This window comes from Erinaceus europaeus, chromosome 22, assembly GCF_950295315.1.
Source record: "Erinaceus europaeus chromosome 22, mEriEur2.1, whole genome shotgun sequence".
Lineage (NCBI taxonomy): Eukaryota > Metazoa > Chordata > Mammalia > Eulipotyphla > Erinaceidae > Erinaceus > Erinaceus europaeus.
In genome coordinates this window covers 14,852,210-14,869,856 of record NC_080183.1, presented here as the reverse complement: position 1 = coordinate 14,869,856, position 17,647 = coordinate 14,852,210, and the positions used below count along the sequence as shown (strand labels likewise).

General features: G+C 57.9%; 1 protein-coding gene across 3 annotated transcripts; it reads right to left on the bottom strand.

Moving 5' to 3' along the window:
* Positions 1–4,205: 4,205 nt before the first annotated feature.
* On the bottom strand, positions 4,206–15,744 carry PGF (placental growth factor). 3 transcript variants are annotated; one of them, XM_007533828.3, is made up of 7 exons: positions 15,545–15,742; positions 14,527–14,569; positions 11,229–11,425; positions 10,239–10,315; positions 9,058–9,087; positions 8,911–8,973; positions 4,206–4,726 (listed from the first exon to the last, which is right to left on the bottom strand). In XM_007533828.3, exons 1-7 carry the CDS (start codon positions 15,674–15,676, stop codon positions 4,699–4,701), a joined length of 570 nt encoding a protein of 189 aa, XP_007533890.3. In that variant the 5' UTR covers positions 15,677–15,742; the 3' UTR covers positions 4,206–4,698. The 3 variants fall into 3 exon arrangements, with proteins under 3 accessions (XP_007533890.3, XP_060037257.1, XP_060037256.1); XM_060181273.1 differs by lacking the exon at positions 4,206–4,726 and adding an exon at positions 5,066–5,504 and having other exon boundaries at positions 15,545–15,744; XM_060181274.1 differs by lacking the exon at positions 8,911–8,973.
* Positions 15,745–17,647: the final 1,903 nt, after the last annotated feature.

Genomic DNA, 17,647 nt, shown 5'->3' with positions numbered 1-17,647 from the left:
ATTCCAGAGCCAACCTGTTAACAGGACCAGAATGAAGGGCCAGGTTGCCATGTGCAGGGACCTGGGTCCAAGCCCACGCTCCCTACCTGCAAGATGGGGGAAGCTCCACATGTGGTAAAGCAGCCTTGGCCAGCCCCAGCACATCACCATTTATTGCTCAATAAACACTTGCTGAAGAAATTAATGGACTCTGTGGGGTGAGTCAGAGTCAGTCAGGAGGGCAGGGGAGACAGCATAATGGTTATGTAAACAGACTCTTATGCCTGAGGCCCCAAAGTCCCAAATTCAATTCCCAGCACCACTGTAATCCAGAGCTGAGCAGGGCTCTGCTGTTCTGTCTCTCTCTCTGCATCTCTCAAAAACAAAATATAAACATAAATATATAATAGGCCAGAGCTACTGCCTGACCCCCCCCCCAATTTTTTAAAGTCTTTATTGGATAGTGACAGGCAGAAATAAAGAGGGAAGGGGGTGATAGAGAGGGAGAGAGACAGAGAGATACCTGCAGCCCTGCTTTCACCACTTGTAAAGTTTTCCGGGAGTCAGGCAGTAGCGCAGAGGGTTAAGCACACGTGGCACAAAGCGCAAGGACCGTTGTAAGGTAAAGCTTTCCCCATGCAGGTGGGGACCAGGGGCTTGAAGCCAGGTCCTTGAGCATTGTAATACATGCGCTCAGCCAGATACGCCACCAGCTGCCCCCCTTTTTTAAAAAGGGAAAAATTGGGGGTTTGCAGGTAATGGTATTTATACACTTTCTCCATATTGGGGAGCTACTCTCTTCCCTAATCCAGCTTTCTAGTCCTGTTTTCAACACTGAGGTTTAATTCTGGGGCTTTGCACAAAGTAAGGCATGCACTCTGCTGGGTGAGCTACACCCCGGTCCCCTGAGCCTCTTTGGATGGTCTGGTCTGAGCATCTTCAGAAGCTGGAATCTTCTGGATTTGGATGCAGGGCTTGGGAATTGATGGGGGGGGGACAGCTCCAGGACACCCCCACCCCGGGCTCTGACAGGGCCCCCACTCGCCCGTGTGGTGACCGCCCTGAATCTGCAGAGCTGGCCCTGGGCCCGCAAGTGACTCAGCTGGGGCAGCCCAGCCTCTGTCTCCGAATGAGGCAGCCGGGCCCAGCTGTCAGCACACCGTGGCCCTCCAGACTCTGGCTGGGTCTCTCACAGGGCCTCAGCCCCACAGCTTGACTGGAGAGCATGGAGCCTGGAGAGGTCCAGGGGGTTGTGGGGGGACAGCTTCAGAGGGACAAGGAGCTCTGATGGGGAGGGGTCACCAGCCTCCCAGTGTTGAAGCCTCAGAGCCCCGGGGTGTGTGTGTCTCGTGGCCTGAGTGGGTGTGGGACTCCCAACTGGCTGTGGATTTGGGATGGCCCAGGCTGGGTGGGTGGGGAGAGGGGTGTCAGAGGAGAAAGGTGGGAAGGGTTTCATCAGGTGTGCGTGTGTGGCTAAGTATGTGTGTGTGTGACTGTGTATGTGTGAGAACATATGTATAAATGTAAGTGTGTAGGAGTGTGTATGTGTGTGTATGTGACTGTGTGAGTGAGTGTGTGTGTGAGAGAGTATGTGTGTGTTTGTGGGGGTGTCACCTGTCCTGAATCTGATTGAGGACAGGGCCCAGGCTCCCAGGTGCCCCTATAAGATGTCAGGATGGTGGGCCCTCATGAGGGGAGGAGCACAGATTGGGTCCCCTATGCCACATGGTTTCCAGGGCGACAGAGTCCTCTCAGGGACTGGAAATGCCTGGTCTGTCACCACTGACTTCAAGCACTGCCAGCATTCACCAAACCCAAAACATTGCAAATCTCTGGGCAGCTGTGACTCTGTGAGCAGGTTGCCTCCGCCTGGAAGCCTTCCTGGGTCACTTCCCCCCACCTGGGCTTACCTCTTCTTTGAGTCACAAGTACAGACTTGGCAAAACAGGCTGTGTTCCTCCTCCCTCTCCCTTTTCGTTGGGGCTCAGTGCCTGCAAATGAGGCCACTGTTCCTGATGGCCATTTTTTTTTTCCTTTGATAGGACAGAGAAATTGAGAGTGGTGGGAAAATGGAGAGGGAGAGAGAAAGCTAGACACCTGCAAACCTGCTTCACGGCTTGTGACGTGTGTCCCTTGTAGGTAGGGAGTCGAGGGCTCGAACCTGGGTCCTTGCACACAGTGATATGTGCTTTCCCTCCAGGGTTATCGCTGGGGCTTGGTGCCTGCACTATGAATCCACTGCTCCTGGTGGCCATCTTTTTCCCACTGTTGTTGTTTCTGTTACTGCTGTTGTTGGAGAAGACAGAAAGAAATCGAGAGAGGAGGGCAAGTTAGAGAGGGTGAGAGAAAGGTAGACACCTGCAGACCTGCTTCACCGATTGTGAAGCGACCCCCGCAAGTGGAGAGCCGGAGGCTCGAACCAGGATCCTTGTGCAGGTCCTTGAGCCAATGTGCTACTGCCTGGCCCCCTGCCCCCCACCAATCTGTTTTTCAAGTTTTACTTATTTATTATGAGAGAGAGAGATTCGTGTGAGATAACTCAGAGTGCCACTCTGCTAACGTGGTGGTGCTGGGATTGAACCTGAGAATGGAGGAAGGCAAATGCAGTGCTCTTCCGGTTGGGCTCCCCAGCTGTGTATCATGACTTCCCCGCCTCTTACAGCATCTCAGGTGGATGTACTAGCGGGCTGTCAGAAAAACCCACTTTGTTCCCGTCGCTCCTGTTCATTGTAGAGGCCTGGGCATAGTGGGGCATGGCCGGCCCTCCTCCTCCCTCCCTCCTTTTTTCTTCGATAGAGACAGAGAGCTGAGGGGCCAGGTGGTGGCACACCTGGTGAGCGCACATGTTACAAAGTGCAAGGATGCAGGTTTGAGCTCCCTGTCCCCACCTGCAGGGGGAAAGCTTTGCGAGTGGTGAAGCAGGGCTGCAGGGGTCTCTCCCTCTTCCTGTCTCCTCTTCCCTCTTGATTTCTGCTTGTCTCTATCCAATAAATAAATAAAGATAATACTTTAAAAAAAAAAAAAAGAGACAGAGAGAAGGGAGAGAGAGAGACCACAGTACCAAAGCTCCCTTCAGTGTGGCGGGGCCCGGGCTCACACACGGCAAAGCACTCTTCCACGTGGAGTTGAGTGGGGAACTCCTCTCCGCTGTTTCTCCTCTGGCTTGACAGGCACCCACACACCAGCTTTCGGGGTGCACTCAGGCTGTCCCCTGCCCAGGTCTCCAGCCATCGACAGCCTAAGCACCCCCACACTGTGCCCTACTGCTTGTAGGCCTCTCTCCGGGATGGGTCCAGTGGGCCCTTCGTCCCTGGCCCCAACCTCATGTGAACTCTCGCTGGGTGGCCTGCTGTCCTCTGCTCTTTGTCCCCCGAGGCGAGCCCCCACTCTGGAGGTGCTGGGTCCTGTCCTGGCCTCCGCACCCAGCTTCTACTGGGTCTCCGGCTCTGCATTTGAGGCAGGGGCTGCAGGGTGGCATTTGAACCTCACAGGTGGCTGCACTCAGTCTCCGCACAATCTGTTAGAAAGGTCATATGGTGGTGCAGTGGATAGGGCACACGTTATCAAGGTCCCCGGTTCAAGGCCTGGGGGGAGAAGCTTCCAGAACAACAAAGCAGGGCTGCAGGTGTCTCTCTATCTCCCTCTTCCCTCTCAATTGGTCTCTACCCAAAATAAATAAGATAAAATAAAAAGTGAAAATTAGAGCGGTCTCCTGTCCAAGCTGTGGCTCCCGGAACCTTTGTCATCACTTCTGCGTCCAGTCGTTGCCTGTGACAAGTGGCCGAGGCCTGGCCTGCCATGCAGACAGAGTCCCTGGGGTCCCCAGTGCCTGGCACGAGCAGCAGTGGGCACTGCAGCACCCTGTGTGAAGGGCAGGTGGGGCCTGCCAGACCTGAACCAGCGCATCATTAGCCAATGTGGACAAGGGAGGCAGTTCGTCCTTTTCTTCCCAGAAGGCCTGGGTGCAGCAGCTGCCAAGGGCCAGCTCTGGTGGGTTACCTACCTCCCCACCCCTCAGCCTGCACGGCTACCTTCCCAAACCCAACCCCCCACCTCTAGCCCTTGCGGCCTGTGGCTTTGTCCTCGGGGGGCTCCCCACCCCCAGTAGACAGACAGACAGACACAGCTTGGAGACCAGGGCAGGTGCGAGCATGAGCGTAAATGGTAAAGACTGAGGGCCACTGACCCCTCGCTCCCACCAGCAGGCACAGGCCGGGGAAGCTGTCTCCAGACTAGAATACTTTATTCAAGAGAATCTGGCTTGGCAGACAGACAGCTGCAGGGGGCCACTTGCTCCACATCCTGGGAGCAGGGGTCCCTCTCTTTCCCAGGTCCTCGATGCCCCAGCCACATTTTGGGGCCCTGTGTTCCATCTCAAGGTGGCGGGAGTGGGCTGACGGGGATGCGTGGCTGCGACCTGGGCAGTGGCTGCTCAGTGGACCCCAGCAGTCTGGCTCCAGGGGACCCCACCGTGGCCATGGGCTCCCCAAGTCAGACAAGGTAGTGGCCTCGCCGTCCAGCCCCTGAAGGTCCTGGCTTGTCCTGCAGCTCTGAGCAGCCACCTTGCTTCTCTCCTGTCGGGTGAGGCCCCGTCCGTGCCCGGCCCCGGCCCGGTGGTCTCAGCAGGGCTGCGTGCAGCTAATAAATAGGGGTGCCATGGGGGCTGAGTGCGACAGTAATAAATACACGAGCGGATGGGGTGTCCTCTGCAGGGGCCGGCTACCTCCTGGGAGCAGTCTCCCCGCACCTGCCAGAGACCAGAGACACGGGTGTCAGCGGTGTCGGGGTGCAGACCCAAGGGGGAAGCGGCGAGGGGGAAGGGGATGCGGGGGACACGCAGCATTTCTGGCACCCAAGCTGTAAGGAGGCAGCGCCTGCCTTCACCCAGCACCTAGCACTGGTGAGGCTGCCTAGGAAGGCAGGCACTCGGGGCTCAGAGAAGACATGGCTGCCCATGGCCACACGGCTCATGGGAGCCGGCTCTGACTCCTGGCAGGGCTCCGAGCAGCGACGGCCACACAGGATGGGGGGATCACTCGTCCCACGTAGACATGAGCATGTGTCATGCCCCTCCCCTGACTGTACCCCCAGGAAGCGAACCCCCACATCTTGCTTGGCTGTGTTGCTTCTGCAGGGAGGAGGGAGGAGCTGCTCCTTGCCCTCCTGAGTCTCTTATGGGACTGTACCCCCCAAAAGTTCAAGAATGAGAGGCTGTAGGAGGGGGCAGGGGACACTGAGCCAGTGAATGTCTGTGACCCCAGTGCGGCTGCTGGAGGGAAGTGTGGCCAGTGACTGCAGGGGCCTGCCGGGGCTGGCGGAATAGCTCACTGGGGTACTGCGCTGTTCTGCCATGTGCACGACACAGGGTCAAGCCCGGCCTCCAATGCACTGGAGAAAGCCTCAGTGCTGTGATCTATCTGGGTTCAAGCCGCCAGTCCACACCTGCAGGAGGGGAGCTTCATAAGTTGAAGCAGGGCTGCTGATGTCTCTCTGTCTCTATTTCCCCCTCAATTTCTGACTCTGGCCTAAATTAGTAAATATTAAAAAATAAAAATAAGACAAAAGAGGAGGCGGGGCAGCAGTGCATCTGGTTGAACACACACGTTCCCATGCACAAGGACCCGGGTTCAAGCCCCCAGTCCCCATCTGGTGGGAATGGGGGGGAGAGACTTCCTGAGCGGTGGTCTGCAGGTGTCTGTCTTTCTCCCTCTCTATCTCACCCTTTCCTTTCAATTTCTTTTTAAATTTAATTTATTTATTTTGTTAACTTTTTTTTTTTTTTTTTTTTTGCCTGTAGGGTTATTGCTAGGGCTCGGTACCTACACCACTAATCCACTGCTCCTAGAGGCCATTTTTTTCCCTTTTGTTGCCCTTGTTGTTTTATCATTGCTGTGACTATTATTGTTGTTGTTATTGATGCCATTGTTATTAGATAGATAGGACAGAGAGAAATGGAGAGAGGAGGGGAAGACAGAGAGGAGGAGAGAAAGAAAGATAAGACACCTGTAGACCTGCTTCACTGCTTGTGAAGTGACCTCCTTGCAGGTGGGGAGCCAGGGGCTGGAACTGGGATCCCTACACTGATCCTTGCACTTAACCCACTGTGCTACCACCTGGCCCCCTTCCCTTTCAATTTCAGCCTGTCCTATCTAGTGAAAAAGAAAGGAAGGAAGAAGGAGAAGAGGAGGAAGAAGAAGAGGAGGAGAAGGAAGAGGAAGAAGAAGGAAGAAGAGAAGGAGAAGGTGGTGAAAGAGAGGAAGAAGGAGAAGGAGGAGAGGGCAGGAGTAGATAGCTTAATGGTTCTTTTTAGACTCTCATGCCTGAAGTTCTAAAGTCCCAGGTTCAATCTGCCACACCACCAGAAGCCATTGCTGAGCAGTGCTCTGGGGAAAGAGAGAAAAAAAAAAAAAGGAGAGGGAGAGGGAGAGGGAGAGGGAGGAGGAGGAGGAGGAGAAGAGAGAAGAGGAGGAGGAGGAGGAGGAAGAGAAGAAACAGCAGCAGTTCTCATGAGAAGAGCACGTGAGGCTCTGGCCAATAGTTTGGGAGCAGTCCAGGTGATTGAAGGCACCTGATGCCACTTATGCTACCTGGCCTTTCAGTCCCTTCAGCCCGCTGTCCCCAACAGCCCTTTCCCTCTGGCAGAAGCAGCTGTCACTACTGTCTCTGGTGTTTAGATGCAGTAAGATGTGATGTGAACAGCTCACTGGATAGTGCACTGCTTAGCCGTATGTATGACCCGGGTTCGAGCCCAGGAGCAGGCTTCTACCGCATGGGAGGAAGTTTCGGTGCTGTGGTCTCTGTCATTTCTCTGTCTAAATAAAAATTTAAAAATGATGTATATTTGCTCCTTGACTAATATTACTAATAATTATTGTGATGATTCCTTTTGGGAGGAGTTTCCAATTTAAATTTTTATATTTAAAGCCAGGCAGCGGCACACTGGTAAAACTCATCCAGGTTCAAGCCCCTGGTCCTTACCTGCAGGGGGGATGCTTCATGAGTGGTAAAGCAGGGCTACAGTTGTCTCTCTCTCCCTTCTTCTCAACTTCTGGCTGTCTCTATCCAATAAATAAATTCATTTTTTTGCCTCCAGAGTTATTGCTGGGGCTCAGTGCCTGCACTACGAATCCACTGCTCTGGGAGGCCATTTTTTTCCTTTTGTTGCCCTTGTTGTTTATTGTTGTTTTTGTTGCTGTCATTGTTGTTAGGACAGAGAGAAATGGAGGGGGGGGAAGACAGAGAGGGGGAGAGAAAGACAGACACCTCCAGACCTGCTTCACTGCCTGTGAAGTGACTCCCCTCTGCAGGTGGGGAGCCGGGGGCTTGAACTGGGATCCTTATGCTGGTCCTAGCGCTTGGTGCCTTGTGTGCTTAAACCACTGAGCTACCGTTCAACCCTCATAAATGAATTTTTTTTATATAAATGAATTTTTTTAAATGAGTGACTTGAAAAATTAAAATGTTGCAATATCTTTTTGTTAAATAAAAAAAAGAAAAGATGTGGTCCGGGAGGTGGCACAGTGGATAAAGCATCGGACTCTCAAGCATGAGGTCCTGAGTTTAATCCCTGGCAGCACATGTACCAGAGTGATGTCTGGCTCTTTCTCTCTCCTCCTGTTTCTCATTAATAAGTAAATAAAATCTTAAAAAGAGAGAGAGAGAGACAACAACAATACAAGCAACAACAATAAATACAACAACAATAAAGCTCTTACTCTCCATCTTAAAAAAAAAAAAAAAGGTTGCTGGGAGCAGCAAAGTGGTACAGACACCATGGCCTGGTGATAACCGTGGTGGCAAAAAAAAAAAGGCAAAGCTATTAATTAGAGACTTACTTCCCCTCCAGCCCCCTAAGCACTGCTCAGCTCAGGCATATATGGTGGCGTGGGGGGATTGAACCTGGGACTTTAGAGCTTCAGGCATAAGGATCTCATTGCACAACTATTATGCTACCTATCCCTACCTATGACTAATTTCATAGGCCACACCAAGGGAATTATATATAATAGCTTTGAAAGAAATACTAATATTTATATAATATGCTGGGATTAGATCTTTTGTGACCATTAGTGGCTTGGATAAAAGGACATCCTTTGTAATCATTTATGATTTTGCTACAAAAACTCCATGTCAACAAAAACTCCATGTCAACTTAAAAAGGAGCAAAGGAACACATGGGTCTTTCTCTTCCTCTCCTTCCTTCTTTCTTCTTCTTCTTCTTCTTCTTCTTCCTCTTCTTCTTCTTCTTCTTCTTCTTCTTCTTCTTCTATCTCTCCTCTTCTTCTTCTCCTTCTCCTTCTTTTTTCTTTCTTATTTCCAGCCCTGCTCAGCTCTAGCTAATGGTGGTGCTGGGGTTTGAACCTGAGACCTCAGAGCCTCAGGCATGAGAGTCTTTTCTGCAGTCAACTCCTGCCACAAATAGCAGCTGGGACCCAGAAGGGGAGTCGGGCTCCTCTCCCCAGAATCCCTGCCTTAGCGAGTTCTGTGAAGGGCTGGGCCAGTCCCAGCCCCATGGGAGAGGGTTTCCCGGAGCCTTGGAGCTGGGCACAGGGCCCTGGGAGCTGGGCACAGAGCCCTGGCACCCCAGCCATTGAGTGCTGTGATACCTTAGCTCCCCCTGGAGCGGCACACTGCCCTCTCTAGCCCCTCTCTGCCGGCCACACTCAGGGCCCTGGCGCACTGAGGTCTGCTGAGCGGGAAATGGCAGCCCCTGCATGCTGGCCCCTGAGCCCCATTCCACGGGGGATACCAGGCTGGGGTGGGAACTCAGGGCAAGGAGAGAGCCAGAGACCACGCTGCTCCCAGCCAGGAAACCCAGCTCTTGATTCTGCACCCCAAGACTGCCCTGGTCTCCTGCGCACCCCAGGATTGTCCTGTCTGCTGCTGGCAGGGTGGGGTCCCTGCCTCCATCCGGCCCGCCCCAGCACTCACAGGCGGCAGTCTGTGGGTCTCTGCTTCTCTCTCTTCCTCTTGCCCCCGCCTTTGGGTCTCCTCCTGCAATGAGCCGAAGCGTCAGCACCCGGCAGGCCCCAAGCTGGGACGGGATGACAAGAGCCTGCTCCCCGTCAGGCCACTTACCTCTCGGGCTTCATCTTCTCCCGCAGCGGCCTGGGGAGAGAGGAAGGTGGGGTTGGGGGTCAAGAGGGCAGGGCGGGCCCCCTCCAGCAGGGGAATCCGCCCTGGGGCTAGAGCTGCTTCTCCTGCAGCTGGAGCTGCGGCCACTAGGGGGGGCATGGAGCTCGAGAGGCCGCTGGTGGGGGCTCTGCTCCCACTGGGGGAGGACGCCAGTGAGCCCTATGCCCCCTTTCTACACACTGCACCCGAGGTCCCCCTCAGCGAGACACAAAGGCAAGGCTGGAGGAGGGTCACCACAGCTGAGGACGCCTCTTGGGGACAGCCACCACCCCGGGACGGGACACTGAGGGGACACGGAGAGACACCAAGGGGAGACATCAAGGGGACACGGGGGATATTGAGGGGACACTGGGAGCAGCAGGTGAGGATGGTCCTGGTCAGCCTGGCCTTCTGGAAGCTTCTTCAGGCGCCCCCAGAGACTATGTAGTTACAATGGGCGCTGGAGCCTGGGGACAGAGCCCGCCATCCTAGGCCAGTCAGAGGCACTCTGGGACTCTCAATCCCATTTCCTGCCCCAGCAGAGCAGCCTCAAGGGCACAGGTGAAGGTGAAAGGTGCCAGTGGGCAGGGGTTGCCCTAGTGAACTGGGGTCACATGTCCGGGGAGGGAGAGAAGGCATTGATGAGGACGGGGCCCAGTCAGGACATGACGGACTCTCGGGGGGGGGGGGCTGTGGGGATGGAGGGGGGACCTGGAGAGGTGGCTCAGAGCTCACTCGGGCGGGGGCAGCTTCCCAGCCTGTGGAGCTCAGGAGCTGCCTCAGTTTCCCCATCTGTAAAATGGTACAGCAGTCCCCTGCTGGGGAACTGTCCTCAAAGGGGTCTGTCTGCACGGTGCAGGGCCAGGGTGGGAGGAGGGAGGGGCTGGGCACCCAAGGGGCAGGGTGAGTGCTCCCTTCCCTCCTCCAGACAGGGGTCTCCACCGGGGCCCACAGGCTCTAATCCCAGGTCCACAGTACCTCCATGGCGGGGGTTGGGGCGCGCCCCAGCCTCTGCAAGTCTGAGGGGACTTTGTGGCTCTCTGTCTTCACCCCAGTCCCCAATGTCCCTGCAGGCAGGCTGTGCAGACTTCGGCCAGGACACCCCCCAAGATGCCCCCTCAGGGCCCCCCGCCCCCCCTGCCCACCTGCACTCGCAGCTCACGTGCTGTATGAACCGCAGCTCCACATAGGACGGGGGGTCCCCCGAACGGATCTTCAGCAGCTGTGGGGAGAAGGCCAGGACTGGGTGACCCGCACTCTCCCTAGCCTGGCACACGTATGTGCACAGGCATGTGTCACGTGTGCACGCTTCTGTGTGGGCATGTCCACGGAGGCACACACAGGCTTCCGGTGCCAACAGGCATTTCTTGACCTGAACATCCTCCTGCCCCGAGGGCGGAGAGAGCAGAGGCGGGGAGAGGAGGGGCAGGACTGTGGGTGCAGAGCAGGCCAAGAACAGTGGAGCTCAGGGGTCCTCAGAGGGGCTTGGGAGCTCAGGGAGGCATGGGGGGGTCCTCAGAGGGGCTCAGGAGCTCAGGGAGGCATGGGGAGGGTCCTCAGAGGGGCTCGGGAGCTCAGGGAGGCATGGGGGTACTCAGGGGGCCGGGGGAGCTCAGGGAGGCATGGGGGGTCCTCAGAGGGGCTCAGGAGCTCAGGGAGGCATGGGGGGTGCTCAGGGGGCCAGGGGAGCTCAGGGAGGCATGAGGGGTCCTTAGAGGGGGCTCGGGAGCTCAGGGAGGCATGGGGGGGTGCTCAGGGGGCCAGGGAGCTCAGGGAGGCATGGGGGGGTGCTCAGGGGGCCAGGGGGGCTCAGAGGGGACTTAGGAGGGGTCAGAGGGTTCAGGGTCAGGGAGGCTTATGGGGGCTCAGCAGGTCTCAGGAGTCTGGAGGGGGGCTCAGAGGGGCTCAAGGGGGTACAGGAGAGATCAGAGGGCTCAGGGAGGCTGGTGGGCAGCAGTGATGGATGGATGTGGGCTCTGGGGGGTGCCAGTTACAAATATGTGGCCGTGGACCCCCAACTCTGGTCGTTCAGTGAGCAGGGCCCAGACTGCCCAGCGGGGCCCTAGCCATCCAGTAGGGCCTGAATGCCCAGTAGGGCCTGACCGTCCAGCAGGGCCCTGGACGGGTGTGCTCACCTGCATGGTGACGTTGGCTGTGAGCACAGGCACACAGTGCAGGTTCTCGTCACCACAGCAGCCGGTGCAGCGCAGCAGGGGGACGCAGGACGGGCTGAACATGTGCTCCACCTCGCTCGGGAACTCCTCCACCACGTCCACCAGCCGCTCCAGCGCCCGGCAGTAGCTGCGGCCCCACACTTCCTGGAAGGGCACCACTGGAGGGGGGCAGGGGTCAGTAGGGCGGGCTGCTCCTCCAGCCTGGGGGGTCCAGGCTCAGCCTACACCCACCCTCTGCTCCCCAGACCCCAGTGTGGGGGCTCCCACACCGGCAGAGCCCCCCTCTGCTCCAGGCAGGACAGGAAGCTGCAGGAATGACGCCTCTGCTCTGCTCAGACAGAGGTCCTGGGAGCTTCCCAGGCCATCTCACCACCCCAGGGAAATGCCCAAAAGCAGGCCTGAAAGCATGGCTGCTAATTACCACATGTCTGTGCATGTGTGTGGGTGGAGTAGGGGGGCTAGTTAACCTCCCCCTCAGGTCTGGGGTCCTGCTCCAAGCTCCTGGCCAGCCATGAGCCCTCTCCAGGCTCCTAGTTGTAGGGAAGTGATGGCAGCCTAGCGCCAGCCCCCACCCCACCTCCCGGCAGCCTCCAGGTCCTGCCTCCCTGTAACCCGAGGCCTGTCTTATCTCACCAGGCTGCTTATCTCCTGTACATCCCAGTGAGGCTCTGTGATCCCAGCTGGGGACCCAGACCCAGGCCAGTCTCTGAGGATTATCAGGGCCACAGACCCCCTCGGTCCCCACAGTCCTGGTGGTCGAAAAGGAGATCTTAGTGGGGCTGATCTGGAGTCTCTCAAAGGGGAGCAGCTCCTCCAGTGAAAGCCCGGGTCTGGGCCCAACGGACTCACAGGCTGTGAGTGGCATGTCCTGCAGGGTCTGTGTGACCTTGGAGAGGCCCACAAGTCTTTCTGGGCACTTGGGGCTTTGCTGCAGTGGCTTAGTGTGGGCCAGCTCGCCCAACCTTGAGCCGGGACAGAGGGGTGCCTGGGTCATTCTGCCCTGGCCTGGGGGCCACCCTCAGCTGGTGGGGGCTGGATGGACCTGGAGGGGGGCTGCAATACTACTTGGAGTGAGGGCTTCACCCACAACCCCTCATTCCCCGCTCCCCCCATCCCACCCAGGAGATAGGAGGGACCAAAGTGGCACATTCAGCCTGCAGTGAGTCTCAGGGTGTGACCACAAGCCAGACTGATGGCCTGCTGGCTACTGCCCGGCTCCAAGGAGAGAGGCTGTGCACAGACTCACATGGGGAAGCAGGCCCTTGGTGGGGGGGGGGGGGTTCAGAGAAGGCAGTCCCCCAATCCTCAACCTGGGTGTGTTTAATCTAACGTCTGCACAAGCACCAAGCAGCTCAGAACATGGCACAGAAACAGCCTTGGGGAAACAGCCGGCCACCCAGGCTCCCGGGGCTCCTCCCTGGGATGTGTCACCCAAGAGGGGGACAAAGGCTGAGCCCCCCACTCACTGTCACCAGCCAGCCCCACCCACATCACCGGCAGCTCTCCAGCTGGGCTGCCTGCTGGCAGAGGCGTAGCAGACAGGGGTTTCCTCTGCTGTCACCGGGTCCTGGGCTCCCCTCCACACCCGGCCCCCCCTGGAATCCGGACACGTGGGAGAAACAAAGCAGAGGGAGGGGAGGGAGGAGAGCGGTGACCGCTCCCATCGGTAGGCTGAGCCCTCAGGAAAAAGCTCTGCTCAGCTGCTCCCACGGCACTTCCTCTGGCCCCAGACCTGCGCCAGCACAGGGGTGGGGTGACGGGGAGGGCCAGGGCTGGGCGCCCATACGCCGCTCCAGGCACAGCCGCTGGCTCCAGCTGCTGCCACCAGGGGGGCGAGCTGAGGCAGGGGCTCACACCCTCAGATCTTGATAACTGGAGTCCAAAGCCCACTGCCCCACCCCCTGGGCACAAGACCAGAAGACACTCTGGTCTGTCTACACTGCAAGCTCCCACACCCAGGTCCTGAGGAGAAGGCTCTGCTGTCCCCTCCACAGAGTCGGAGAACCCCCAAGTCTCAGAAACGGAGTCTTGAATACTGAGGAGTCTTGTGCTCATACTTCTTCAGGGCTCTGCTACATGAACTACACCAGAAGCACCAAGGAAGTTGGGGAGGAGAGTGGGGGAGACAGCACAAAGGTTCTGCAACAGACTCTCCTGCCTGAGGCTTTAAGGTCCCAGGTTCAATCCCTGGCACCACCATCAACCAGAGCTCAGGTTAAAGGGAGCAAAGTGAGAGGGGACAGGGAGAGGGAGAAGAAAGGAGAGAGAGAGGTGGGGGAGATATCATGATGGTTATACAAAAGAAGACTTTTATGAGGTTCCAAAGTCTCAGATTTAATCCCCCACACAGCCATAAGCCAGAGCTGAGCAGTATTCAAGAGCGAAAAGGGGTGGGAGTGGGGTGGGGTAGGGAGACAGCATACTGGTTCTGCAAAAATATGCCCATGCCCGAGGTTCTGAGGCCCTAGGTTCAATCCCCACACCACCATCTCTGCTCTAGTCTCTCTCTATCTTTCTGCATCTCTGACCCAATAAAACAAAATAAATTTAAAACAAGTTGGGGAGGTCCAGGGGCCTGGTATTCTAAGAGACTGGTGCCCTTGTTGGTCTGGCTACCAGGCAATGTGCAGCTGGGCGGCCCTCAGGGAGGGTGCTCCCCACTTGTGGAGGCTGTCCCTCGAATGCGTGTGCTCGCCCCGACATGCTGCCTCCCCCACGGCTGGTGAAGCCAGGCACCGGTGTGTGGCCTGCCCGCACGTCCCGGGGAGGCAGGGGGCGGGGCGGCCAGGGGCCTGGCACGGCCTCCCGCCTCCTGCACGTCTGTCTCTCTGGCAGAAGTCTCACCCTTTGAAGATTTCCCCCTGATGCAACCAGGAGGAGTGGGGCCAGGAACACTCACTCGCTTGCTTGCTGTCTGTTTGTGATCAGTGAAAGGGCCTGGTCAGCTCCCTTGGTCTCCTGGGCTGAGGCTGCTCCTCTGGACTCATCCAGGGCCCGTTCCTGCCCATCCCTGAAGGTCTCTGACTGTTCCTGACTCCCTCCAGAGTACATCTGCTCTGAGGTGACAGCATCTTGGAAGGCCCCCACTGAGTAGCACCTCAGGGCCCGGCCCATCCTCCCAGGCCCCAGGCCTGTCTCTGACCCAGGACTGAACCCACCAGCTCTGCCAGTGAGGATGCCAGGGGGCTGCATCCTTGGCCTGTACCCACCTCAGCCTGCCTACCCCTCCCTCCTCTGCAACCCAAGCCCAGCCACTCACCTTCTGCCTCAGAAGAGCTGTTCCCCGCAGACAAGGCCGAAGGCTGTGGGCAGAGAGCGAGGTGAGGGCCAGCCTGGGCTCTGTGCTGAGACTCTCTTCTTCCTGCCCCAAGCCTACAGTCTGTCTTGTCTCACAGCTGCCGACTTCTCTCTCTCTCTCTGTCATCACTGAGAGATACAAACAGGCAGAGCCCACAGCACTGAAACAGCCCTCTAAAGTGGTGGCTGCAGGGCTCGAATCCAGGTGACACAGGGCAAAGCAGCACACAGCCTAGGTGAGCCATGTCTCCAGCCCAGCCCAGGTGGGCGCTCACAGCCCAGCGGGTGCACCCAAGGCCGCACCCCTCCCCCCTGGCCTCAGTTGCGTCCCTTGCAGAGACCTGGCGCCCCTTGACTGGCTGGGCCCCCCACGCTCTGACAGTCCTGTGTGGGGTCCCCCCACCCCGGCCGCCTTGGCCGGGCGCCAGCGCCAAGGATCAGCTAGCGGACCCGACTGGAGGCGCCGAGCCGGTAACGTTACACCGCGGCCGGGAGGAGCGGCCGCTCTGTCGGGGGGCTTCCCTGCCGGCTGGCTGGGGGCCGGCCAGCACCCCGGGAAACGGCCCCACCGGCGCCCACCCCCTCCCGGGGCGCAGCCTGAGCCGGGGCGGGCAGGACCTTGACCACCGGGTCGGATCCCGGACCACTAGCTCGGACCCAGTCCACCGGGCAGGACTCTGGACCACCAGCTCGTACCCAGACCACTAGCTCGGACCCGGGACCACCACCCCCCAGTCCAGACCACCAGCCCCGACCCCAGACCACCAGCCTAGACCCTGGACCACCGAGCCGGACTCTAACCACTAGGCTGAGCCCCAGACCTCCAACTCGGACCCTGACCACTAGGCTGGGCTCCTGACCACTAGACCGGGCGCCGTCTGGGCTCCGCGGGCCGATGCTCTGCGGGGTCACGAGGGCTCCGAGGCGCGGGCGCCCCCGTCCCCCGTCCCCCGCGGACAGCAAGGGGTCCTCCGTCCCACCTGGGGGGGCGCGGCGGGCAGCGCCAGGCCGGACAGCAGCTGCAGGAGACAGGCGAGCAGCCGCATGGCCGGCAGGTCCTCGGGCGTCCGGGCGGGCAGCAGCATGGTGAGCGCGGCGCGGACCCGCGGCATCCCGGGCAGGTGGCTGGACCGGCGCGGGGCTGGGCGGCTGCTACTCTGCGCTCTGGGCCCCGGCCGCGCGCGCCTACATTTGTTCGCGACCAGGGGGCGGGGCTCGGGAAGGCCACGCCCACCAGACCACCGGGGCCGGGGGCGGGGCTACGTGTGGCCACGCCCGCTCGTGGCTGGGCCCAGGGGCGGGGGTCCTGGCGGTCCCAGGTGCCTCCCGCCCGCCGGGTGCCGCCCTCGACCCCAAGTCTTCCCGGGACCCTGGGGGCCGGCCGCGTCGCCGCTCGCCAGCCCCGCTCCCCAGATGCAGACGCCGAGGTTCCTGTTGGCCCCCGGATGGCTTGGGACCTGGGCCGAGCCCCTCCCGCTGGGAGGTCTCTGCGTGCTGCGAGAGCAACGAGTCTCTCTGTCTCTCCCTCTGTTGTGTGGGTGGTGTGTTACTGCTTCTGCTCCCCACCAGTGTCTCTGTGTGTCTCTGTTGTCTATCTCTTTTTCTATATGCCTTTGTATCCCTGTGTCTCTGTAACTGTGTATGTCTGTATGTCTCTGTATCTCTGTGCCTCGTGTGTCTCTGTAGCTCTCTGTTGCCTGTGTTTCTCTATTTGTCTCTTAACTCTGTGCCTCTGTATCTCTCTATTGTCTCTGTATCTCTTGTGTTTCTGTTGTCTGTTATCTCTGTGTCTATATGGCCCCATCATCTGCCTGGCTCAAGAGCCCACAGGACTGGGCTGGGCTGGGCTGGGGGCTGAGGGGAACTGGAGGGGTGTCACTCACATTCCAGGGAGCTGTGGCCAGGCCAGCTCTCCCTGGTGACCTGCATGCCGGCCTGGGGCCACCCACACAGACTCCAGCAACGCCCTGCCAACTGACAAGCTCAGGTCGGCCACACTTGGGCTCCCTGTCCCTGGAGGGGCATGGTGAGCACTGCATGCGGACATCTGTGGTGTGTGTGTGTGTGTGTGTGTGTGTGTGTGTGTGTGTGTGTCTGTCTGTCTTCATCTGGGCACTGGTGTGTACTGACACTCTTTGAACGTGCCTTAAGTGCACTGCACACTTCCCTTTGGGCATCTCTGCTACAACCATGTCTGAGGGCTGCTGTGTACTCACTTTAAATGTGTATTTTTTTTATTATCTTTATTTATGTATTGGATAGAGACAGCTAGAAATAGAGAGGGAAAGGAGTGATAGAGAGGGAAACAGAAACCTGCATCCCTGCTTCACCACTCATGAAGCTTTCCCCCTGCAGGTGGGGACCCGAACCCCTGCAGGGGCTTGAACCCCGGTCCTTTGTACATTGTACCGTGCGCTCAACCAGGTGTGCCACCACCGGCCACTGTAAACATGTATGCTTTTAAATAGGGCTGTTGCTGAGATTCTGTGCCTGCACACTGACTCCACCACTCCTAGTGGCCTTTTAATTCTTTCCTTTTCAAAACAAATATTTCGGGAGTCGGGCCGTAGCGCAGTGTGTTAAGCACATGTGGCACAAAGCACAAGGACCGACATAAGGATCCCTGTTCGAGCCCCCGGCTCCCCACATGCAGGGGAGTCACTTCACAGGTGGTGAAGCAGGTCTGCAGGTGTCTGTCTTTCTCTCCCCCTCTCTGTCTTCCCCTCCTCGCTCCATTTCTCTCTGTGCTACCCAACAACAATGACATCAATAACAACAATAATAAAACAACAAGGGCAACAAAAGGGAATAACTTTTTAAAAATATTTCATTTATTTATTTTTTAATGGATGAGGGATACAGAGGGAGAAATGCAGAGAGAGCCCAGAGCCCTGCTCAGCTCTGGCTGATGGTGGTGCTGGGGATTGAACCTGGGTCCTCAGAGCCTCAGGCAGGAGAGTCTTTTGCAGGACCACTGTGCTGTCTCCCCAGCCTCTTCTCTCCCTCCCCTTTTTTTCCCTTCTTCTCTGATAGAAACAGAAATAAGGAGGCAGTTCAAAAGAGAGACACCTGCACCACTTGTA